The sequence below is a fragment of the Trichoderma asperellum genome, chromosome 4 (assembly GCF_020647865.1).
Source record: "Trichoderma asperellum chromosome 4, complete sequence".
In the NCBI taxonomy this organism is placed as follows: domain Eukaryota; kingdom Fungi; phylum Ascomycota; class Sordariomycetes; order Hypocreales; family Hypocreaceae; genus Trichoderma; species Trichoderma asperellum.
The window spans coordinates 2,003,620-2,026,475 of NC_089418.1; the positions used below are offsets into that span (position 1 = coordinate 2,003,620).

A 22,856-nucleotide genomic window follows, 5' to 3' on the forward strand; every position below is an offset into this window, starting at 1 on the left:
CTTAGGCCCTGCTCCCCCAATATGCCCGGCCCGACATCAGCCGACGCTCTGCGCTGCTCTTCCCCAACCGACTGGTGGACCAATCAGCAGCCGTGGCCGAGCCCAAAACATTTTCCCTCGCCTCGCGCGAATCTCCTACAACCTCTTCCTCTGGTTGATACACCGCACTTGTACTCTCTTCTTCCAACTCAATCTCCATCTTTATTCTCCCTCTTCTCTCTTCTCACAAACCGCCAAAATGTCTATCCCCGCCTTCTCCGACATTGCCAAGCCGGCCAACGACGTATGCGCGCCTTTCCACCCCGTCTATTTTTTCTCCTTGCTTCATAACCCCTCGGCTAGAGCTACACGATAGCCTCTAGCCGCTGGGCCGGATGACAGACGCGGCTGACTCTGCTTGCCTCCTATAGCTCCTCAACAAGGACTTCTACCACCTGTCCGCCACCACCTTTGAGTTCAAGGACACTGCTCCCAATGGCGTTGCCTTCAAGGTGACTGGCAAGTCCAGCCACGAGAAGGCCACCTCTGCTGCTGTAAGTTTGCTCCACCAAACCAATCTCCTTTCTTCCCCTCCTCCGCTACGCCTTGCCGCGGCGATGACGAGCCAATGCTACGTGCATTGCATACATGCCTCCAGAATAAGAATATGAGACTGATATAGCTGTTACTATGAATAGATTGAGGGAAAATACACCGACAAGCCTACTGGTACGACATCCCACCACAGACTGAAACACCAGCTCTCGCCTAGCGCGCGCTTTCGAACTCGCTGCGAACAATTCAATGCTTCCCCATAGCTAAAGTGCTTCGAACTTGTTGCTAACGCTTCGCGTTTACAGGCCTGACTCTGACCCAGACCTGGAACACCGCCAACGCCCTCGACACCAAGGTTGAGGTCAACGACACCCTCGCCAAGGGCCTCAAGCTTGAGGGTCTCTTCAACTTCCTCCCCGCCACCGCTGCCAAGGGTGCCAAGTTCAACCTGCTCTTCAAGCAGCCCGGCTTCCACGGCCGTGCCTTCTTCGACCTCCTCAAGGGCCCCACCGCCAACGTCGATGCCGTCGTCGGCCACGAGGGTTTCCTTGCCGGTGCCAGCGCTGGCTATGATGTCAACAAGGCTGCCCTGACCGGCTACAGCGCCGCTGTCGGCTACGTCGCCCCTCAGTACAGCGCTGCCATCACCGCCACTGACAACCTGAGCACCTTTGCCGCTTCTTACTACCACAAGGTCAACAGCCAGGTCGAGGCTGGTGCCAAGGCCACCTGGAACTCCAAGACCAGCAACACCGTTGGCCTTGAGGTTGCCAGCAAGTACCGCATTGACCCCGTCTCCTTCGCCAAGGTTTGTCTCCCCTGAAAATGCCATTTCGATAAGCTCTTTGTTGCTAACAAGCTCTTTTCTCAACTCTAGGTCAAGATCAACGACCGTGGTATTGCCGCTCTTGCCTACAACGTCCTCCTCCGTGAGGGTGTCACCCTGGGTCTTGGTGGCTCTTTCGATACCCAGAAGCTCGACCAGGCTACCCACAAGCTCGGTGCTAGCTTCACCTTTGAGGGTTAAGCTCAGAAATATCAAATCTGAAATCATTGCCATGAGTCATTGACGCCTACATATATATGAGACGTGGGTGACTATGTGGCCGAGTAGTTTGCTTGATTGCCGCAGCTACATCTCCATCAAACCTTTACAAAAACCACAAACCGAAAGGAGACCTTCGACGACTTAGTCTCGGGTGTAGATAGAAGGAGGAGAAAATAAAGAACATTTTGCGCAAGTGAAACAAAAGGTTGCTGTCTGTTGGTTGAAATGTTCTGTGATGTATATTTTGGAGTATGATGCGGCATGCTTGTGTATATACGCTCGTTTTCTACTTGTGTGTATGTAATTCTAATCATGATAGTTTGGCTAAGAATGATGCTGAGTTATAACTAATTTGCTTTCTCATTACGAACCTAGTAATCTTTCTCATCAGCCGGCCTAATCGTGTAGAATTGCACCTCTTTGTAGGTTGACAAGGAGGCGTCGAAGCAGCACTGATTAAAGGCACTATATAGAGCGCCTTGTCTACTATGGCAGCTTGAAATTGCAATGATAGGAAATCATCCTAGCAACGTCACTTTGCTCTGCATTGCCCATCTAATAATGCACTGCTCTATATTTGTACAAGAGGCCATCGCCATCTCTAGCCCTCTCCCAAACGCCAATCTACAAGATCCATATATTAAACACGACGGAGCATCACTCGTTTCACTACTCCCTCTCCTTCTTCTGCCTCCCCAGCCGCATAAACTGCAAATACACCGCCGGCGCCAGAAACGTCGCCGCCAATATCCCCGCCACGATCAAAAAGTGCCCCGCCAGGCTCGTCTGCGGCTCAAACTCAATGTCGTCATCCCCAACGGCCCTCTTCTGGCGCTGCCACCGGCGGTGATCCTGTCTCTCATGCGTCCTCGTGTGGCCGGCCCTGTCAAAGTGCGGCACGTGCTCGTCTCGGTGGTGGAAAGGGTCGGACCCAGGGCCCATGCCGCCGTAGTGATGCGTCTGGTGGAAAGCGCTCGTGTTCCAGGGGTTGGCGCGGTCCGTCTCAGACGAAGACGATGCTGAGCCAGAGCCAGCGCCGCCGGTAGACTCCTCGTGTGCCTGGCGGCGTTTGTCGGCGTGCGCGCCCCATCCGCCGCTGCGGTAGAAGCTTGGAGGGGGGCCGCGGAAGGTCCCTCTGCGGCGGCTTAGGCCGGAGGGTGGACGGCCGCCGGCGGGATTCGTGCTGTGGTATGAGGCTTGGTGGGGGTGGTGCGGATGTTGGTGGTGAAGGCGCAAGACATCGCGGTCGTAGGCGGCGCGGCGAGAAGCGTCGGAGAGGATGGTGTAGGACTCGGAGATGAGGGAGAAGTTGTGAGCGGCGTCGGGGTCGGAGCGATTTGCGTCGGGGTGGTGAGACTTTGATAATGAATAAAAGGCTCTGGAAAATATTAGATATCAGTTACATATTTGACGAAGAGACGGTTCTAGACTTTTTTATCTCTCCCAAAGAAGCGTCGAGTGGGACTTTTAACCGTTCATAATGATTCTTTCCTTCGAAAGCACCTCGAGCAAGATGTCTTGTCGCATGAAACCCCCTCGTGCTGCTGCCATTGCAACAGCGCAGCGTCGCTGAAGCACAAGCTATACTCGGCCTGTATGTCCTGGTAGCAGCAGATTCCCTCGTCACGCAACACCGTAATATTGATTGCGCAAGGGGACAAGGGGCAGTGACGAGAGTGTGCGGAAGACGGGGTGGCATGCCTTGCGTATCCTCATCACGCGGAACGAGGTAGTTGTTTGTTCGTTCAGGATACAAGGGCCTGGTGATGTAATCGACGTAGTTTTGGCGGGAGTGTTTTAAAGTGGGGCGCTTGATGGTAGGCTATTTGGCTACAACGCGTATGATTGAACTACTTACACAGGCATATATGGAAACCTGAAATAGTCATATATGTGGTATAGAAGGCTTGTAGATACTTCTAATTTCCGAAATGAATGGTAAAATCTCCCATGTCTTCTATAAATTATTCCTGTACTAAACTAAGCTTGTTAACAATGCCCTTTGTTTAGACTTGGACACCAAATCCTTCGCTACCTGCTACCGAATTCCACTTATATTGATGAAATATCTCTGGAGATTCTACATCTCTTCCCGTCTTTTTTTTTTTTCTTCTTTCAGAATGCTCTCTTCTCTTTTCTGAGTTCAGTCTTTCCTTCTCCCTCATCTCTACAAAGTAGCTACTGGAGTACGTTATGTACAAGCTAGGATGTTTACAGACAAGGATGCATAAATCCGCGGCATCATGATAGCACGCACACAGCGCAGAGCTATATTTAGCTCTTATGGAACTTCGCAACTGACTTCTCACAACACAAGTAGGCGTATGCTTTGTACATGAAAATAAACAAGCCAAATACAAACATAGCACCCTTTTACATATATATAAGTACACAGGTAAAAAGACCTCCAAAATTGACTTTGCAGCTTTACTTTACAGTGTATATAAATTATTCATACTATGTTGTTGGTTCGACGTTCATGTTGATCCCGCCAGTATGGAGTAAAATTGGTGAATTCACCATTAGAATCGATCGTGTCTAGGCTCTAATAGGCAGGAAGGAATTAAATGCATGTATTGAAGGATCCTTTGAGCCGAGTGTTAATCTTAAATATATATATATAGGCATATAGGTATGTATATAGGTATATAGGTATATATATCTATATCTATGTATCCCTTGCCGCCCCCCTTTCTAGCACACTGTACAGCATTCTTTAGAATGCGACTTGTCGTCGGTCAATTTCTCGAATCTAGATCATTATGCGCCGTTTATTTTCTCTTCTTTTATGTTTGCTTTGTTTCGTCCTATTTACGGGCAAAGCTCACTCGCAGGTCACCTTCATTCAACCGCCGCCCGCAGGCCCTTCGCACGTTTATCAAGACAATCCAGCCTACAAATATGATGCCACCGTTACTGTACAATGGACTGGAGATATCCCAAAATCGGTTCAGACGCTGCAAGTTGAAGTCTGGAGAGATATAATTGACCCGTCGCCAGCAGATGCTGGGTATTATCTAGGTAGAGCATAGTAGCGTCGTAACGCAGTCTCGAGTTATTAATTAGCTGTATAGATTTGGGGAGCTTTCCCCCCTCACCCAATAAAGGTTGGCTCGTCATGAGTATGCCGGCATGGCTTTTTTCAAAAAACGGAACTGTCCCGCTTTATTTCGTGTGTCTTGATAAAGACACATCGGACGTTCTCGGCGAATCTCATTATTATAACATCACGAACGGGCCTACGAGTTCCTCTACTGGACCGGCCACGACTAGTGCAACTACAACGTCTTCTAAGTCAAGTGGAACTGGCACAGATACTTCAAAAACAGCTGCATCAAACACAGGTGCTGCTGTGGATGGGACACCGCCACACTCGACAAGTCCAACGACCACGACAACGACGGCATCGTCAACCGCCACACCACAATCGACCGAAAAACTCTCTAAAAAGGCAATTGCAGGTATTTCGGTTGGGGCAATAATAGGCGGCGTATCAATACTAGCGGTGTTGGGTTTCCTGGCACGCAGGTATGGAATCTGGAGCAACGGTAGCTTTCATAATATCTTTGGAAGGGGTCAACAGAGCGCAGCTCCTCAAAATAACATAGTAGAGCTACCGGTAGACAACCCAACGGAGCTGCAAGACAGTCAAGAGATCAAAGATTCAAGAGCCTGGAAACATCCCAGAGGTTCCGGAGGTCTCTACGAAGTGGCTTAGAGCGAAAGTGTATAACTGCCTAGTTTAGTATAGAGAAATTAGAAACGGTATGCAATAGGCAAATAAAAGTCAACTGTTCTTGCTTGGGGCTTTCCAGCCATTCTATATATGGCTCCTTGTCATTTAGCTAATAAGATTCGAATTAGAGACGAGATCAATTTTTATCATGGTGTTAGCAAGACATTGGAATAGCACTTACGAAGCGCCTACTAACAATACCACGGTGCTTCTTCTAGAGACGTATTGTTTCTCAGCACTCGCATCAATGGGGTCTTAAACTAAGTATGTAGCAAACCATGTTCTACTAAATTTACATCCCCTAAAAATGTAAGGCTTTATTTAGTAAAGAAGCCGCAATATGATAAATAGAATAGGGCGATGGACTTTGATTGCTCCATGTTCTTTCTTTTTGAGAACTTCGCAAGCTACAGCTTTTACTAAGGCATTATACGTCCAACGCCAGCTACTTACGGCATCCATTATCCGCGCTTTCTGACTCAGAACAATGAGAGGCAGATTAGAGGTGAATACCAGCTGTTGTGTGCTGTGTCTACAGTTGATGCTGGAGTTCTCAATAGACTCGACGGTTGAGTTTGCCAAGTCCCACAGCTACTAAGTTGGCGATACATTCATGCTGCAGTGTAAACTTACATATACCAACAAAGAATATACCAACAAAGAAAGCTCCATGGTCTAGCGTATCAAAGTCGATGCGTTAGGATAACCTAGTCACAGTTTGAAGTGAAAAAACTGCGCTTAGCAGTCACAAAAGTCAACTTGAATAGTATTAAGTGATAGGGACATGTTTGATACAGAGTAGGCACATGCCTGCAAGGGAGAGATATTTGGTACTGCAGTTCACGAAGCAGCATGCTCCTGGTGAAATGCATTCTTATTGGCGTACTTGCTCATTAGCTTTTCGTCTCCACGCACGTGATGGGTGTATGTTGGTGCCTAAATGTAGTTTTGACAGAATAGAGGGACGCATTTCGAATATATATGTACATCATTCAGCAATCCCACCACTCCAAGTTGGAAAGTAAAACAAGATGGATGAAGAGCGACGCACCAAGATTGCAGCCGCACTGCAGCAATACCGCGAAACAGTGTCGCAGCAGAACCTTGCCATGCTGCGTGTCATTGTGGATGGTCTGGAAGCTCCATCACTGCCCCCGAGTACTTTATCGCTGCGATCAAGTATACTTGTCGACGAGTATGGCACCAATCTTGCCGAAACCGTCAAAGAGCCACGGGATTTATTCAACGATAATATACGCCCTAAATTGCTCAAATACCTAGATGGAGTGGTTGACGGTCCGAATCTAACGAAGAGGGAAGAATATTTCGCCAGAATGAAGGCAATTATAGCAGAGGAGAATATAGATTTTGGCGGCGAATTTGAATTCCCCCCAAGAGATCTTGCTTATCTTTGCACGTTAGTAGATGGCATCATTGGTCCAGGACTACCAGACTACATTGTCTCAAGTCAGATTGAGTTTATAAGTCCTACTTTCGATGGTCTAGACGATCTAGGCTATGTTGTACCTCTTTGGGATGATGATCTAGGACATCGAGTTGATATGTTTTTTGGTCTTTGGGAAGACTGGGAGATTGCAGTGGCAATTCAAACTGGTCGTGGCCCGTTCGCGTTATGTGGCTCTTGCGCCATTTATTGCCGTAATGAGAAAGACGATGATAACAAAGAATGGAAGTGGAGGTATGGCATGTTTGATGGAGACTGGCACAGCGATATGTACAATACTGTGGAAGAATTCCTTGCATATTACCGCCATCACAACGAGCAAACAGAGGAAATGGTCAGGAGGAACCTTGGGATATAGAGCTCTGGGAGAGTGGGATCTATGGGTAACATCGACAAGCTTTTTTAGTGATAACTTGAAAGTAATGAACAAACTTTCAGGCGCTTCGTTTATGCCTTTGCAGTAGTTGGATTCAAGGCTCTAAATCAGAGGATACGTTGTCAACACCAAAGCTATTACTGCCGCTACTGCTACTCTTATTGCTGCTTTTCTCTTCTACCTTCCCTTCCTACGCCCTTCTCTCCTCTCCAATATTCTCATCAGGGAAAGCCATTTCTGCTTCTCTGTTTTAAGGTAATGCCATACCATGTCAATTTGTATACATGGCCGAGGTGCTACTTCCTCGTGCTAAGATTGCCTAATCTACGGGGTTGGTGGTCCGTCTATTTCCCATCTCCAAATTCGAGTTAAAGCAGTTACAGCTGTGCCTGATTTATTTCCTCCTTTAAAGCAGGCGGTGGCTGCCGAGTTCCGAGAGTCTCCCAAGCACTCATGATCTGGAACAAGTTTTTCTCTTGATGCTTGCTAGCAGTCATGATAACACCGAATGGCCGCCCATTTAGGTCCAAAACACCCAGAGGCATTGTGGCGATGGGATAGCCTCAAGGGATGTTTAGCTTTGGTTGGATACAGTCAGACTTGGAGAAACCTACCGGCTGCGGAAGCAACGCTCGATATAGGACTGTCAGCTAATGAAGCGACGGCATCAAGCTTAAACAGGTTGAGGACTTGATCGATTCCGTCGGGTCCGGCAAGCTTGCGAAGGAAGGCTAGAGTTTCGGCATTTTCGGCGGCAGAGATATTGCACTGTAACGCGTTCTCGAGGCTTGACTGTGATGGATGTTCTGTTTATGTGTCAGGATAAAAACCAATAGTGAACTTCATCCATATACGCGTACCTTTGGGGAGTTCTCTGTCGGCGTGCTGGAGATTCCAGTCGACAAGTTCCTTTAGGTTCCTGACTTGAGATGAATCTAGAGTTTCAAGATAGCGATTGAAGACTCGCTGAAACTCGTAGGCTCCAAAGTTCGTTAGAGTTGGCAAACAAGGCATCTCGGGGCTTGCTAAGCAACCTACAGATGATGTCTCCAATCCCAGGCCAAACGTTGTCACCGGGAGGAAGCAGAACCGGGTACTCGACGTGGACACCGGCATCAGATAGAATCGTCATTACTGAGTGGTATTCTTTTCTCTGTAACAATGTTAGCGCAATGTGACATCGAGGAAGAGGGGATTTACCATCTGAAAGAGCGCCTCGTCGTCATTTTTGCAAAGACCTTCTGGTAACTTCCAAACCTTCTCATCCACAAATCCAATCCTTAGCCCGTCCCATTTCTGTGTCATGAGCTGCGACAGTCTTTCGTCGTGATTCGGTCCTGTCGCTTGCAACATCTCGATGACCACGGCGAGATCAGCCGGGGACCTAGCCATAGCACCGACAGAGTCTAGGCTCTTTGACACTGGAATTACTCCATCCATGGAGACGGTCCCAATTGTCGGCTTCATAGCATAGAGCGCGGCACGGGAGGCTGGGGATACAATAGATCCGTCGGTTTCGACACCGAGAGACACGATGCCGAACCCAGCAGAGACACCGACGGCAGATCCTGAGGATGATCCGGCAGGTGTCAGAGAAAGAAGTCAATGAACTTGCTCGCCCACGGAAGGATGGAGAGGCTTACCCAGTGGCCCATTGCTCCCTCATCCAATTTGAGAGGTCCCCTGACATACGCTGAGCGAGTATAGCCATTGACGGGAGACCATCCATCAATGAGATTTTGACCTTTGAAGTTGTTGAATTCCTGCAGTATCACCATCAGTTAAATACTTGTATGGAGAAATGCAATACACGTACTGTCAAGCTAGCTTTGCCAATGAGGATGCCCCCAGCATCAAGAAGCTATATTGAGCATGAGGTGAAACTAGCCAACCTCCCTTTCGATACTAGCGGTTAGTAGTTCCACATACCTTCTGTACTGTAGGGGCGTTCCTAGGCGGCCTAGAGCCGACGAGAGCCCAGCTCCCAGCCGTTGTGTCCATGCCTAACCGAGGATCGGTCGCGATTGCATCCTAAGGGATCAGTTAGCACAAACGCAGATGATACTGTAGGGAATCTTGTACCTTCACGATGAATGGAATACCATGGAGCGGGCTTCGAGCCCTTCCGGCAGCGCGTTCTTGGTCGAGAAACCGCGCTCGCTCTAGGAGTTGCTCTCTTGGAGCGACAGAGATCAAGGCACCCAGATTAAGTCCATTTCTATTGTGCTTGTTGACGACCTGATTCAAGACTTGCTTTACCAGCGACTCCGCATTGAGTTCAGAACGGTCGAACAGTTGTTGAATGTCGTGAGCGGTCGAGGTAAGGAGGTTGAATGATTTTGGCGCCATGGATTCTTCCTGAGATAATGAAATGCGGCTGCTAGGGTAAGAAAACTGAGGCAGAGGGCAAATGTTTCGATCGTAAGGTGGCTGTTGTTTCTGAAATTTCGCGCTGGTCGGTCTGCCACAGCTCTAGAGCAATGAGAGGAGCTGAAGGATCTTCATGCAGTCACTGGAAGAGTGAGGGACAGTGCAGCTGGCCGGACAGGTAGGAAGAGCTGGGGGAATCGACTTGTGGGAAGTGGTTGGTTCCTCTCATCAGTCCGGCAAGGCGGGGTTACTGAGTATACGGCCACAGCAGAATGAGGCCCGTGCAGCCTTTGTTGTACAATGCAATTGCTTCGTTAGATCTGATTCAACTCTGGTGGGATATTTTCGAGGTTGGGATGTCTTGGTCAACGTTGCACCGTCTGCCGACTTAATTACCCCTGATGGTGATGCTCTATCAGTGCAGAGCTACAGATAATACTCGGTATCTGTGTGACCTAGGGAGGGGGGGTAGGATTATTCGCTCGCTACGCCAAAATGTAACAGTACCCTACAATCGGACTGGGCTTATTATCCTCTTTATCCACTAATAGGATGTAACCCCATTCCGGATTGTATCAGTGGTTTTGTTGCAAGCTTAACCAAAACCCTTACTCGAGGAGAGCTTGCCTGTGTCGAGTGGACGAACTTTTCATTATAGAGCGAAATTTCTTCGCCACATTGCCGGGCTATTTGGAGCTTGCAATCCTGAAATTCTTCCCAAGCTCCGCTTTCTCGTCGATATAATCGCCTCTCAATAGAAAGACAAGGTCGACTTGCTCTCGTGAGAAGATCTTATTGACAAACTTAATTTCCACCCCATACATTTCAGCCTCTCGCCGATGTACCTTTTGAAACAATAATTTTCTAGCACAAAAATAACCAAGGGCGTAACCAGAGACACATCTGGAATTAATGCCCAAAGATTTGCTATAATGCAACTCTACTCTGATAACTGCAATTGTGTTGTTGACAAACTGGATGAGGCACGAGTGGAAAAACAAGACACGACACGTGGGAGTGCAAAGTATTATGATTTGTTAAACCGTGAGGCATTGAGCCCCCATTGCATTTAGGCAGCTCCTTTTTCCCAGACTGCGCATGTACTATACATCCCGAACCATAATTAGACATAGTAGAAATAGAAGTCTCATTGTTAACGCCTTGGATTATCCCATGACCCCATAAACACTCGTGTTAAAAGCAATAGTCATGTCTCTCTTCTTGTCCTCCAAAGTGGTATCCCTCTCAAAATCACAAAGAAAAAGCGCTATTCTTTTCTGTGCAGCTAGGGCTTGCTGGTCACGCGCCGGTCACGCGCTGCCTTTTGCACCTGCCAGTTGTTTGCAGCGACAGCGCACAATTATTTATCGAACACTCACAGATTGATCTCTTTTAAGCGCGCAAAAATTAGGCCATATAATCTTCTACTAATGCATGCTTCATTTTCAAATTGTTCGTGATTTCAGCGTGCGTGTAGTAGCAGTAAACTCTCCCAGATATATCTACTCAAAAGACAAAAGACAAAAAAGGCTAATAAGACTTATGACAAAATTCTGAGATTCTGTACTCTTATACATTTATTGATTTGGCCTCCACACCATCAGCTCTCGTCGTTTACCGTCTGCTGCTCGGCGACTGATGTTGCGCGTATTGCCACTACAATATGTATGCGTGTGTTTATCATGTCGTTCAGAGTGGAGGTCTTGTCACACCTAGCCACCCCACAAAGTCTTCAATGCTCGCTGATTGTGGTAAATACTGGTGGGGAGTATTTTCACTACCCCCTGAAGCCTTGCTGCATTGGGACTAGTGGATACAGCGCCCCCACAGACCGCCTAGGGTGTCTTAGAAGATCGATCTACTCATCTTCGACATCGCTGTAGCTATCCGTCTGCATCAAACAGAAGTGCAATAGAGTCTGGAGATTTCAGACGAATTTTCAAATCAATCGGCCAGTCGGAGCACGCTCAGAAGAGATGGCTTCTGTGAGTTGTATTCTTCTTCATCTATATGTCGGCGTATTAACTACTTGTAGGAACCTTTCTGGAGACAATTCTTTGAGTTTGTTCGGACGAGTAATAGTACGTCTGCTATAATCTTCTCGTGGATTATGAGGTTAATTCGACTACGGTAAAGATGGTGATTCTCTCTTACGATCCTTTTTCGAGTTCGCTTCGCGCGAGCCAGCCAACAGTACGCCTGCCATAACTTTGCTTCGAGGGCTACGATGTTAATTGGATTACGGTCCAGATGTTCATTCTATCCAGCATTTTCTCGAGTATCTCAACAGCCACGGGAACGGTATCCTCACGCCAAGCCTCATAGCCTGGATAGATGGTCAATCTAGTCGTGGCCGTGAAGGTATTCGTGGAGGTAGACGCAGACGCAGAGGTGGGCGCAGAGGTGTTCGTGGAGGCGGCACACAAAACCTACCTGCTGAGCAGACTAGAATCTCTACTCAGCCTTGGCAACAATAAGAAGGAGCGCCATTCTTCAACTTTTTGGCCATTATTTATCTCGTCAAGATGGATGTTATTCGGTTCTCTTTCGTCAATAATTTTTACCTACCTACGCGCGCCAGGGGGGGTTCTGGACAGGGTTACTGAAAGGGTTTCTGAAAGATTTTTTCGCTTAACAGAACATGTAAGCGTTTTGTAATGTTATTGCTGTAAAATTTCAAAAAACGATGTAACTTTTATAAGCTTTCAGGTTTAAAAAAAAAAAAAAATCGCAAGTGCATTATGTCAGGTTGTAAATACTATTAACTTATTTCGGTATATAGAAAAAGGTTATTGCATGTACCTTCTTATAGGCACTGCTGCTGCTGCTGCTGCTGCTTGAAATAGCAGGCAGAATGGGGATGATAATATATTGAACCCAGTCTCCCCTCCCGTGGTCGATTGTCGATCTTGATGAAAGCCTGCGCTCCCAAATGCATCTGTCTATATCCTATAATGTCAGTATGTATACTCCATATTTCGTAACACATAATGATTGCGTGAAAGATAAAATACCATAGCATCGGCCACGGCCTCCACCATGTTAGCCTTACATTAAGTCATAATAATAGTAATAAAGATTTCGCTGTTATTGTTACTGCTGCTGCTGTGTCGGCGCTGTCAAGAAATGACATATATTGAAACAAGTACATCCCCATATCATAATAAGAAAAAACAGTTCCATGGATACGGTTTGGAACCACAAAAAGCGGGAGAAAATGGCGCGATCTGAAGACGAAATATAACGAAAAAATGTAACTCTACATTCCAAGTATTAGCATCTAGTGAGACATCAAGAACGAATAGCTAGCGCTCTAGATTGTGTAGTAGCAATGTGTGTAATAGGTGCAATATGAGCAGCAGCAGTAGTTAAGATTCTTGGTTTATATTATAATAAGTGGGAGCGATTGAACGTTTGGCTGCCGATGACGGGCTGTGGCGCGGAACGGACAAGCCCCGGGCGTTTGGAACTGAAAAGAACTTCTATACAAGACAGCATGTATAATTTCTTTTTTAATTACCATCAAGCTACAGGATCTCAGCTAACGGCGTTAAAGGCAGTAAAAATTACCGATCGCCAAGCTCTCAACAAGCTGGGATTCAATTACGTATAGCTCCGTGCTTCGGCCTACTATTTCATCATTCTGATTCTTTTGGACCATCAGTCTCGTCTTCATCAAAGATTATTTCGGCATTGCAAGCTCGGTCCTTCGTCCCCTGGTGGATAAGAGGACCAATTCCATCAACTTCGTCATCGCAGTAGTCAAATTCATCACTAGTACGTGGCCTTGTAAAGCAGGCCTGGGTTTCTACTTATTCCATGCTTCAGTGACGGATAAGACATAAAAGCGACCAGCATCGCCATCCCCTTAGCCGTAGCCAACTTTCTCACTGGTTTGTGATCCTTCATTTTCTCCCTCTTATACCCACATTCCATTCCCTTTCCTCTATATTCGTCTGTATCCCGAGACAGTTCGAGCCATGACGTGCCATGTCCTTTGACAGAATCATGTGCCACCATCTAAGTCATTAGGGTTGGCACGACTTCACCATCTACGAAGGACCGGTTCAAACGCATGCAGTGCCAATTATATCTTTAAAGCCACAGATGATGGCACCTACGAAAGGTTCGGTTTACTTTTTTTATGCTAGCGTTTCATTATCTCGAAGCAAGTTCTCGATCGGTAAATCCATAGTTCGCTGCAGAGCTACCGTAGAGCGAACATCCCTTGGAAGAGGGGCTTCCTGTCCGGCGGCTGAACGCGCCAACATTTTCACCATTCTACTTGTATTTACAAGGCCTTTGCATCCTTGTCATGCTGGAGAACTCGGTCACGACAATTCGTGTGATTTTCTCATATTTAGCGCACATGTATCTACAGATTCCTCGGAAGTCAATGGCATTCTAGAGCGTTATTCGTTTGTCTAGATCGCCAATCAGGGCCGCTTTCGTTAGACCATTCTCTTTCAATTAACGCCGCCTAGATTGCCTAACATCGAGTTGCTATAAGAAAATTACGGACAGCTTCCGAATATGTTCTGGCAATCTGAAGCGATAAACCTCAGGGCCTGGCTATGAAGAGGTGATCCATCCCTTGCATTGACCTGCCAGCATGAGTAAGAGCTAGGGTATTAAAGCAAGCTTCCTATCATTTAGGTGATTTAAGCAGGCGCATCATATACAAACTTTCTGTCACCTTACTCATACTCAGCCATCTAATTTAGCACTTCATGCAATCATAAGCCAATTAATCATGTCCTCTATGAACGTACTAACGCGACCAAATGACACATTTCGACATAAGCCTGCAGAATTTCCACAGCAGACTACGTTGGCTACAGGTTATAATTTGCCATTTTGAACCCTTTTTGTAATTATGTGCAAGATGTGCATAATAGACGTTTCACTCATTAAAAGGTTTAGTTAGCCTGACCAAGCTGGATAAAACATATACTTCATTACCAGAGAGCTTCAGTGAGTTATTGGTCAATACAGGTATAAGCAAACGTCTTCTAGGTTTTCTTTCAAGCCATGCTCCCCATATGTAAAATAAGCATAGCAACATTAAATTTACGCCAAATACAAGCGCACAAACGTCGCATGGCCATCTATCCGCATCAGTCTTGGCATTGGGTCTAACAGCAACATATTTGCTTCTACATTGGTATCCATTTGTATTGATAGACAAGACCTGGGCAGTTTTTTAACAGTATCTAGGCTATAACTACAATGCGCTCAAAATAGGTGGCGGGCAACGTCCATCACTCTGATGAGGACATCCAGGGGCCAGCGATGCATGCATCTGGAAAACAAACAACTTTTTCTATACCGCAAAGGCTCAATGACGAGAAATTTTAATTTATTGAAGTCATTTCAATGTCTTATCGCACTGCGATAGCTGGCATAGGTAGATCCGTAGCATCATACCGCGTTATACCGAAAATGGACGCTCCTTCCATTATGACGGACACCGCCGTCGGCAGAATTCACGCACAATTTGGATATTTGGATATTGAAATCATGCCGTGATGATCCTAGAATCCTCTTCAGTCTTATGACAAGCGAAATTTCGAAGAACCACTTTCGGCGGATCCCAAGAGACCGCCCAACTATTTACCGAAAACTTCGCGCGCCCTCTCCTCCCCCCCCCCTTTTTTTTTTCTTTTTTTTCTTTTTCCCCTTTTTTTTCTCTCTCTTCTCCCTTCACAATGCCTGCCCAGCAGCGCATTACGAACTTTTTCCCCGGCGAGGATGGCAGAACCTCGTCGGAGCCCGCAGCCCCTCTGGCCGGCCGAATGGCCGCGAGAAAGAAGAAGAGGGTCACGAAGCCTCCCGTGGCCACCCCACGGGAGAGAATATCTAACTACTTCCTGACAAAGGAAGAATTTGGGTCGACCACAGATGGTCCCCAGGAGGAACATGGGTCGACCATTGATGGTCCCCAATATGAAGCTGAAATGATGGATGTCGACTCTGATAAAGAGTCAGGAGAGAAGACGGTTTGGTCTCGGCAAGAGACTAGAGGCTCTGATAAAGAGTCGGGTGAGAAAACAATTGGGTCTCGACAAGAGACTGGTGGTTCCGAAAATGAGTCAATTCGTGTCTCTCTTGGAGTATCGACTCAGAAGTCTGAGTCGAACCAGAGGACAGCGTGGTCTGGGAACGAGACTGCCGACTCTTCGAAAGAGTCGCGCGAGAAGATAGTTTGGTCTCTAGAAGAGACTGTCGACTCTAAGGAAGAGTCAGGTCCTGTCTCTCTGGAAGTATCGGCTCAGAAGTCTGAGTCGAGCGAGAAGACGCTTCGGCTTGAGAGAGGAGTCGTCGACTCTCTCGAACCTTCGACTTAGAAGTCTGAGTCAAGAAAGAAGACGCCTCACTCGAAAAGAGCGATTGTCGTCTCTCCGAAGCCTTCACCTGAAATGGTGATGTCAAGGACGTTGGAAACTCCTGCAAAGACTGCAGAGGTGAAGCTGGAGAATAGCTTCACTCCTCCTCCCACAGAGCCTCGGCGTTCAAGGCGCTCGGCTGCTGTTGCTGCATCTGGAAGAATAAAGAGGAGCTATGAAGCTCTTGACGGTTCAGATGATTTGATGCAGGCGACAAAGAAGCCTCGAAAATAGGTGTCAGCAGCAGCCTCGGATGTGCTTGGCGAGGATGAAGAGGATAAAGATATCGCAAAGTTGAAGACGTTGGAGCTTTTGAAGACTGTTAGGACCCAACGAAGCCTTGGGAATCCTCCTGCTGCCTCTCTCGAGAAGGAGGAGGAGGGCTCGGTGAAGCTTGAAGAGCTAGACGATGAAGATGCTGTCCCTGTTCAAGGCGACACTTGTGATAATGATTGGGCAGCCGAAGAAGATATAGATGAATCAGACAGTGAGCCAATAGAAATGGATCCAATTGATACTCTTGTTGATGACGAGTATATCGCACTTGAGGATGATGAAGGTGAAGGTGATGACGTCGTTCCAGTAGAAAATGTCATGGAAAATGACAATGATTCGTCAGAAGCGTCTCAAAAGAGACCTCGTACCCAGACTGCAGAGGTAGATGCAGCTCAATGGGTAAAGGAGTGTGATAAGGCTTATGCTGTTGATGAAAATGACAAAGATGTGAGACAGTTCGAGGCCTATCTTGCCCATATCATCTATATTATTTATAGGTGGGCTGAAGACCTCAGAGGCGACTGGTTTGAGCTGCCAAGGAAAGATAGAGAGATGGTAGTGAGCTTCTATGCCATTTTTAAAAGAGCTGCGGTCAATCCTAACAATTTGTTGGAAATTATCTTGCAGGGGATTCCGCTTCAGACGCGAAAGGTGCTTGGAAAAGCAGACTTGAAAGCGACGGACCTTTTTGACTTACCGCTTATTCCCGACAAATGTATGCATCGGTTGGTGTATATGGATGTTGCTACAGAGCTACGTGACGAGCAAATATGCCGCGTTAAGAAGTTTAAGGCCTGTTCAACGTTTTACAAAGCAGCAAAGCCCATGGTAAACCTGAAAGAAGCATCGAGAGTCAGTCTTTACGTTGGTTCGTCCATGCGTAAGGCGGGATCGTGGCATCGGATTGAGCATGAGAATGCAGCAAATCAGCCTGAGTCAAGCCGTGAAGGCATGCATTATCGTGAGATATCAAAATCCAACGTCGTCACCAATTTTAGAATGATTGGCGTATGGAAGAATATTTACGCTGATGACAGCTATGTTACTCAAGACGTTGATCGGTGGCTTGTTACAATGGTGGAAGGGTTAATGATGGTATATCTCGGCATTTATACAGAGCAAAATGCCGCAACATGGAGACCAGACATTGTACTTCATCTTCATATAACTTAGTGAAGCGCATTAGAAGCGGGATCCCACTCCCCGATTTCTCCAGCGTCAGCCTCAACCGTGTCTGGCCACTTTGCCGAGGGGTCAATGGAGGACCAAAGGCTGTCAATGAATGCGCCAACCCTGAGTGTCGTCGGGGGGGAAAGTTACCTCGTTATGTCATCCCTCGACAATGCCGGCACGAAACATGGATGCATTTATTTCCTTACGCTTAATGCCAAAGAAGCTGCGACAGCTGCAAAAAGGTCCCGTAACACCCATTCTTCAGCACCGCCGGTACCAACTCGATGCAGCTACAACAGCTGACTACCATTACTGAGGTAGCAGGTCAATGGCTCGGGACCATTTGTCGTGGCCACGTTCGACAATATATTTTCTTCTACTTAGTTTTACGCTCACATGGTAGTATTATAATAGAATAGTCGAGCATTTGATGATCCTCCTAGTCGTACAATCCTTTTAACTTTCCCTGCAGGGTGAAGTGATATGATTGTATCTTTCAATCACTAGAGATTTATGGACTTGGCCTATCACTACTGCTACTTCCTTCCTTCCTCCTTCTTTTTTCTGCAAGCATATCTCGGTTCCACAATCCTTTCTTCTTTATTAACCCTTCTTACAAACCTTTCCATATATCCTACTGCAGTTTCTGGGACCACTACTTCAATTTTATCTACTCCCTGGGCGACAATGCTCAGTTCATCTGATTGATCAAGACTCACATCATGATAGAACAATATCGACACTTAAGCATGCATCTTCGCCACCTAGGTATTTATCATCTCTGTGTATCTTCGCTGGAAACCAGCGGCAAGTTGTTCATCGCTACTCTGACTGGCCGACCTCGAGACGAACATTACTGGGGCAGGGGGCAACGGTGGGTGGTCGTGGTCGTGCTATGTTCTCTTCTTCTTAATCACCAATTTATTACTGATTACATACTGACAGTATTGAAATAGGACAGCAGCAATACTTTGACATGTATTCCCGTAATGTGGTTCGTGCCAAAGACCTTCGTATACTCAACTTACGGATGAGCAGTATCAGTCTCTGCTTATTAGTCCAGTCCAGCAAGAAGGCGAAGTCAAAAAGACGCCCGATAGCCCTGTTTTCTCTTGGCTTAGCCTTGGTTCTCACGGCAACCGGCGCGATATGAAAGCTCGCACGCGTTTAGGCTTGAGCCAGGTAAATCTCCTACGGCTGAAGAAGCATGATATTGGAGACTGGGAAGTGGATAATGTCTTTAAGCCTCGCAGAGGTCAAGGCCCCGAATTCAAGCTTCGCGGCTTATTCTTGCCTTCAACCCACAACACACCATGTGCCAAGTACCAGAATATACTCTTTCTTCTCTTATAGAGAGACCAATAACGTCCTCAACGCTTACCCCAACCTCAGCAATGTCCCCAAGGCGGATAGACACAAGCTGTATTTTTACCTTAAAACAAGTTTGAGAGCACGCCATCTCCAAGATTCGCAACAGCAGCAGTATCAGCAGTATCAGCAGTATCAGCAGTATCAGCAGTATCAGCAGTATCAGCAGTATCAGCAGTATCAGCAATAGCCACTTGTTGATGGTCCCAAGCCCAACGTCACTCAAGTTTAGCGGTAAGTCCATAGTGCCCTGATGATCATTTACGCCAACAGAAATACATTTAGTCTGAGGATAAATTCCCACTTCTGGAAAAAGGTCCATCACTACCAAAGAAGCCGATAACAATCCACTGTCATATTTCGATGTTTCCAAGATGTTTAAATCGCGAACTCAGCAAGAATCGTGAAACATTACCAATTTGAAATCCAGCAATGAGCTGCTCTACCACGTTCAACTGAGGCATTCACACTGACAAGGGATGCGAGTAGAAAACTGTCAAGGAGCCAGGAGACTATGTTCCCGATGAAATTCTACTATGCTGTGCCATAAGAGGCTAATGGCGTAGTAGGCGTGGTATATACTGATGTTTTTTTTTTTTTTTTTTGCCTTATTTTTATCTTTGCTTCTGAGAGCAATAGAAGCTATAAAGCCAGGTACTGATTGCAATAAAGCTTATAGCATAATAATCTTGACGTGATGACAGTGGCCAAGCAGCCGCAGGATGGCGCTCCTTCTTATCATAGCTACGGCTACTATGGTTATTGAGGCAGATGCACAGAGGTTCCAGGCTGCTCAACAGGTCGATCTTACGATATTCCGCCTCCATGAACACCTCTACGTCTGCTTCTGCGTCTGCCTCCACGAGCGTCTTCACGGTCACGGCTAGATTGGCCTTTTATCCAGACGGCAAAGTTTGGCATGAGGATATCGTTCCCGCAGTTGTGTAAGACTCTAGCCGTAAAAGAAGCAATCTTCCTGGTCCCAGGACGATTGACTAGCGCTTCTATATGTTACTAGGGATGTCTAGTGAAGCCAAGACCAGTCGACTGGCAGCAAGTTTGGACACTGTATCATCTGAGGAGAGGAGAGTCGTCAAGCTCTCGGTGAAACGGATAAAAGAAATGGGTGCGCAATCTAGGAAGGTTCATGTTTATTGCCGCAGCGAAGAGACAAATCGATTAGGGCCTGGGGTCTTTTTACGATCAATAAAGCTCTCCTTGCTTCAACTGCGGGAAAAGAACGATTTGATAGGCGCTTTGCAGTGGCAGGCACGCGGTCAAGGTGACTTTTGATATGCCTGAAGAGTATGGTCTTGGACAAAGGCTAATGTATATGCTTCGACTCTTACAAGATGGGCAGCCGCACTCGGAGTAGAGGAGTCGGTAGACAGTATTCTTGGAGTCGGCTTTACCACTTCTTGACGAGGGCGTTGATAGTCGCTTTGGGGACGAGACGAGAGTAAGTTGGGATCAAGCTTATTTTCTCATATCACATGAAATTCAATGTTCATAATCGCCACTCTAGTCTACTAATTTCACAACTGAGATCACCGGAGTATGAGACCAATGGTGATGCCGTGGTGGTTGGCGCCGTGGCCGAGATAAGGATTTGGGTTGCTCATGGCCTGCCACGAGGACCACCAAGGCAAGCGTCCTCTCAATGGCGCAGACTCGCATCGCTGGCCGATTTGCATCTCCAATTACACATATCATGCCAAAAAATAAATTATACAGATAGATAATCTTAGCCTCCGATGATGGTGGAAACAGCTCGCGTGCCGGTTACGGCGCCCCGGCGCCATGGAAATCCCTTTAGTAAGAATGCGTCGTCCAAGGTTTGTTAAGCACGCGTAGCTCTTTACAGGCGCCAGTAATGTTGTTAAAGCACTCACCCGGTCCTATTAGGTACCTATAACGGTATAAATACCCTCGCATATTATCGCATCGCTGCTTTACCTACATCAATCTGCTCAAAATACAAGTCCTGGGATCTTGACTGGCCGATTACTGTTCAAATGCAGGAAATTTGACATATAGATACTTTGTGTTTTTGGAAGAAAAATAAGATAGATTTTCTCGTAGTATTTTGAATGCCCAATGTAAATTGGCGACTGCTTTCTACGCTGGTCGCCGAAACGGGTGTGCCTCCGTGTTAAAAACATATTCATCCAGGCTAAGAACGCTGGGATCTTCAAAGGTAAGCCAAAAGTACTTCATCGTCTCACTGAGCCAGAACGTCTGTAAAATCGCCTCTTGTTAGATTATCTCTTCTTTCATTCATGAAAAGGAAAGGAAACTCACCTCCATCGAATCGCCCTTCTCGCCCAAGCTGACCGTCACATCTTTGACAATAGCAAACGCCAGCTCCGTCTCCGTCTCTCTGACGACATTCTCCCACATCCTCCATGCGGTATCTCGCCAAATCTGGTCTCCCGTGATGCGCCACATGTAAAACACGCTCTCAATGGCTTCAGGTCGCAAAAGATAGTGTCTGCCCTTGACGCTCAAAAATCCGCCGGGCCTCCTAGGATCATCGGTAGGGGGCATCCGCTCTGTATCAAACGGACATGGGCCGTCTAATTTGTCACAGGCCACAAAGGTAGCAGACTCAGGCATAATGCCCGAAGGCATGGCATCGTATTCCCATACACAGCCCGCCGTGAGCCGCGAACCCAAGTCGAGGTAGTCATCTCGTGTAAATAGTTTGCCTGCCAACGCGTACATACCGCCGGCAAAACAGGTTAAATGGTCCATATCTGCACTAAACTGAGTGTCGTTGCCATTGATTTTAATACTGCCAGCAAACAAAATGTTGTCCTCCTTGGGCGTCATTGGACGAAACAGTAAATTGTCTCTGATAGTGTCAAGAGCCTTGATTGCCATTTCGGGATACTCAGGGTTGAGCCCACTTAGGAGAGGGTGCATCTTGACCAGGTATTCGTATTGTGAGTCTGCGGAACCTGCAATGGAGTAGCTGCTTTCGAGCATTTCCTCATCGCGGTAGTTCATCCAAATTGGCCACATACCAGGGAGGGTAGTCTCGTTTTGGAATCGGCGGAAGAACATGTTTATACGTTCCACGGCATCGTAGAATTTGTCTTCGCCCGTTATCTGCGCGAGTCTCGTAAACTCCATGCAGAGAGTGCCACCAGCAGCTCCAGACATTTTATCATCAGCAGTCTGGGTACCCTGCTTCGCCTTTTCGTAATCAAGCCAGTGCGATGGCAGACGGTTCGGGGTATCAAATGTGGCGTAGAGTGTGTTGCCGAGCTCAACCGCCTTTGCCAGCAAGATGGGCTCCTGAGAGAGATCGTATGCGGCAAGCAGTCCGCCAAGATATCGAATCGTCACCTCGAACAAATTTACCACACCACCACTTTTGGTTTTACTCCAGTCAATCAGCGCTACCTCCTTCACGGCCAAATTAAAGTCGTCCTTAAGGCCCATGATCCAAAGCGTATCCAAGGCATCAACCAGCTGTGCCGACCATCCGCTGAACGACTCCTTGCCCTTGGCCGACAGCGGCATCAGTTCGTCCTTGGTCCAGGCGTACTGCTTATACGCGCCCCAGCTCTTCACCAAGGCTTTTTTGACGGCCTCCTTTCGGGCATTGTTGATGGCATCTTGACCACCCGATTGCTTCGATTGTATCTTGGGCAGTGGTTTGGGAGATCCTGTGGGGAGCTTCTTCATGTCCGTCGGAGGATGGTAGATTTTTGCTTTACTCCAATCATAGCTCGAGGGCATATACGGGTACTTGAATCTAGGCGCTGTCACTCGCCGAGGAATGATATCGAAGCCGCTCCATAGGAAGAGGGCGATGCAGACGACGAAGAAGAGGAGCGCGACGTATCGGCGGGGGATCGGTCCCTGGAGCTGGCTCAACATGGTGTATTCGGTTTATGAAGAGCACATGGTATTTTTTCTTGGATACGACGGCGAAAACAGCCGTGGTTGTTGACTGTGCAACGACAGAACTGACGCTGAGAAAAGACAAAAAGGAGAGAAAAAAAAGACCGAAACACGAAAAAAGATGTCGCGCCCAAGAAAAAGAGTTGGGAAGAGTTCAGGCACGAGATCTAACTATCAGGTGGGGAGCGGTGGTGGCTAGCCGTGAGCGGGCC

The 22,856-nt window shown here is 47.2% G+C and overlaps 9 protein-coding genes across 9 annotated transcripts; 6 read left to right on the plus strand and 3 right to left on the minus strand.

The window, feature by feature from the left end:
* The first annotated feature begins 82 nt into the window (after window positions 1–82).
* On the plus strand, window positions 83–1,923 carry TrAFT101_007079 (uncharacterized protein). The gene is made up of 5 exons (XM_024908561.2): window positions 83–283; window positions 411–533; window positions 678–708; window positions 840–1,342; window positions 1,412–1,923. The coding sequence occupies exons 1-5, from the start codon at window positions 239–241 to the stop codon at window positions 1,559–1,561; spliced, it is 852 nt and encodes a 283-aa protein (XP_024758731.1). The 5' UTR covers window positions 83–238; the 3' UTR covers window positions 1,562–1,923.
* A 77-nt stretch (window positions 1,924–2,000) lies between these two features.
* Window positions 2,001–3,310, minus strand: TrAFT101_007080 (uncharacterized protein). The gene is made up of 2 exons (XM_024900652.2): window positions 3,013–3,310; window positions 2,001–2,960 (listed from the first exon to the last, which is right to left on the minus strand). The coding sequence occupies exons 1-2, from the start codon at window positions 3,279–3,281 to the stop codon at window positions 2,252–2,254; spliced, it is 978 nt and encodes a 325-aa protein (XP_024758732.1). The 5' UTR covers window positions 3,282–3,310; the 3' UTR covers window positions 2,001–2,251.
* Window positions 3,311–4,700: 1,390 nt separating this feature from the next.
* On the plus strand, window positions 4,701–5,387 carry TrAFT101_007081 (uncharacterized protein; the record flags this gene model as incomplete). Its single annotated transcript, XM_024906914.2, has 1 exon — window positions 4,701–5,387. One exon carries the CDS (start codon window positions 4,701–4,703, stop codon window positions 5,298–5,300), a length of 600 nt encoding a protein of 199 aa, XP_024758733.2. The 3' UTR covers window positions 5,301–5,387.
* A 957-nt stretch (window positions 5,388–6,344) lies between these two features.
* TrAFT101_007082 (uncharacterized protein) lies at window positions 6,345–7,283 on the plus strand. The gene has a single exon (XM_066127953.1). The coding sequence runs from the start codon at window positions 6,350–6,352 to the stop codon at window positions 7,139–7,141; it is 792 nt and encodes a 263-aa protein (XP_065984066.1). The 5' UTR covers window positions 6,345–6,349; the 3' UTR covers window positions 7,142–7,283.
* Window positions 7,284–7,536: 253 nt separating this feature from the next.
* Window positions 7,537–9,508, minus strand: TrAFT101_007083 (uncharacterized protein; the record flags this gene model as incomplete). The annotated part of the gene is made up of 10 exons (XM_066127954.1): window positions 7,537–7,721; window positions 7,774–7,965; window positions 8,020–8,139; window positions 8,198–8,312; window positions 8,360–8,649; window positions 8,703–8,727; window positions 8,803–8,922; window positions 8,976–9,020; window positions 9,089–9,190; window positions 9,242–9,508. 10 exons carry the CDS (start codon window positions 9,506–9,508, stop codon window positions 7,537–7,539), a joined length of 1,461 nt encoding a protein of 486 aa, XP_065984067.1.
* A 1,997-nt stretch (window positions 9,509–11,505) lies between these two features.
* On the plus strand, window positions 11,506–12,006 carry TrAFT101_007084 (uncharacterized protein; the record flags this gene model as incomplete). The annotated part of the gene is made up of 4 exons (XM_066127955.1): window positions 11,506–11,514; window positions 11,565–11,610; window positions 11,666–11,722; window positions 11,780–12,006. The coding sequence occupies 4 exons, from the start codon at window positions 11,506–11,508 to the stop codon at window positions 12,004–12,006; spliced, it is 339 nt and encodes a 112-aa protein (XP_065984068.1).
* Window positions 12,007–14,971: 2,965 nt separating this feature from the next.
* Window positions 14,972–15,876, plus strand: TrAFT101_007085 (uncharacterized protein; the record flags this gene model as incomplete). The annotated part of the gene is made up of 2 exons (XM_066127956.1): window positions 14,972–15,004; window positions 15,409–15,876. 2 exons carry the CDS (start codon window positions 14,972–14,974, stop codon window positions 15,874–15,876), a joined length of 501 nt encoding a protein of 166 aa, XP_065984069.1.
* A 72-nt stretch (window positions 15,877–15,948) lies between these two features.
* Window positions 15,949–17,364, plus strand: TrAFT101_007086 (uncharacterized protein; the record flags this gene model as incomplete). The annotated part of the gene is made up of 2 exons (XM_024906166.2): window positions 15,949–16,059; window positions 16,150–17,364. The coding sequence occupies 2 exons, from the start codon at window positions 15,949–15,951 to the stop codon at window positions 17,362–17,364; spliced, it is 1,326 nt and encodes a 441-aa protein (XP_024758737.2).
* Window positions 17,365–20,207: 2,843 nt separating this feature from the next.
* TrAFT101_007087 (uncharacterized protein) lies at window positions 20,208–22,777 on the minus strand. The gene is made up of 2 exons (XM_024900662.2): window positions 21,034–22,777; window positions 20,208–20,970 (listed from the first exon to the last, which is right to left on the minus strand). Exons 1-2 carry the CDS (start codon window positions 22,618–22,620, stop codon window positions 20,851–20,853), a joined length of 1,707 nt encoding a protein of 568 aa, XP_024758738.1. The 5' UTR covers window positions 22,621–22,777; the 3' UTR covers window positions 20,208–20,850.
* Between the last annotated feature and the right edge of the window lie 79 nt (window positions 22,778–22,856).

Excerpts from the sequence above, each read along its gene's own strand:
- TrAFT101_007079 (XM_024908561.2), top strand. The coding sequence starts at position 239 with ATGTCTATCCCCGCCTTCTCCGACATTGCCAAGCCGGCCAACGAC. Across the intron at positions 284-410 it reads TTGCCAAGCCGGCCAACGAC|CTCCTCAACAAGGACTTCTA; the intron begins GTATGCGCGCCT and ends TGCCTCCTATAG. Across the intron at positions 709-839 it reads ATACACCGACAAGCCTACTG|GCCTGACTCTGACCCAGACC; the intron begins GTACGACATCCC and ends TCGCGTTTACAG.
- TrAFT101_007080 (XM_024900652.2), bottom strand. The coding sequence starts at position 3,281 with ATGCCACCCCGTCTTCCGCACACTCTCGTCACTGCCCCTTGTCCCCTT. Across the intron at positions 2,961-3,012 it reads TCTTTGGGAGAGATAAAAAA|AGCCTTTTATTCATTATCAA; the intron begins GTCTAGAACCGT and ends AATATTTTCCAG.
- TrAFT101_007082 (XM_066127953.1), top strand. The coding sequence starts at position 6,350 with ATGGATGAAGAGCGACGCACCAAGATTGCAGCCGCACTGCAGCAATAC.
- TrAFT101_007087 (XM_024900662.2), bottom strand. The coding sequence starts at position 22,620 with ATGTTGAGCCAGCTCCAGGGACCGATCCCCCGCCGATACGTCGCGCTC. Across the intron at positions 20,971-21,033 it reads AGAAGGGCGATTCGATGGAG|ACGTTCTGGCTCAGTGAGAC; the intron begins GTGAGTTTCCTT and ends GCGATTTTACAG.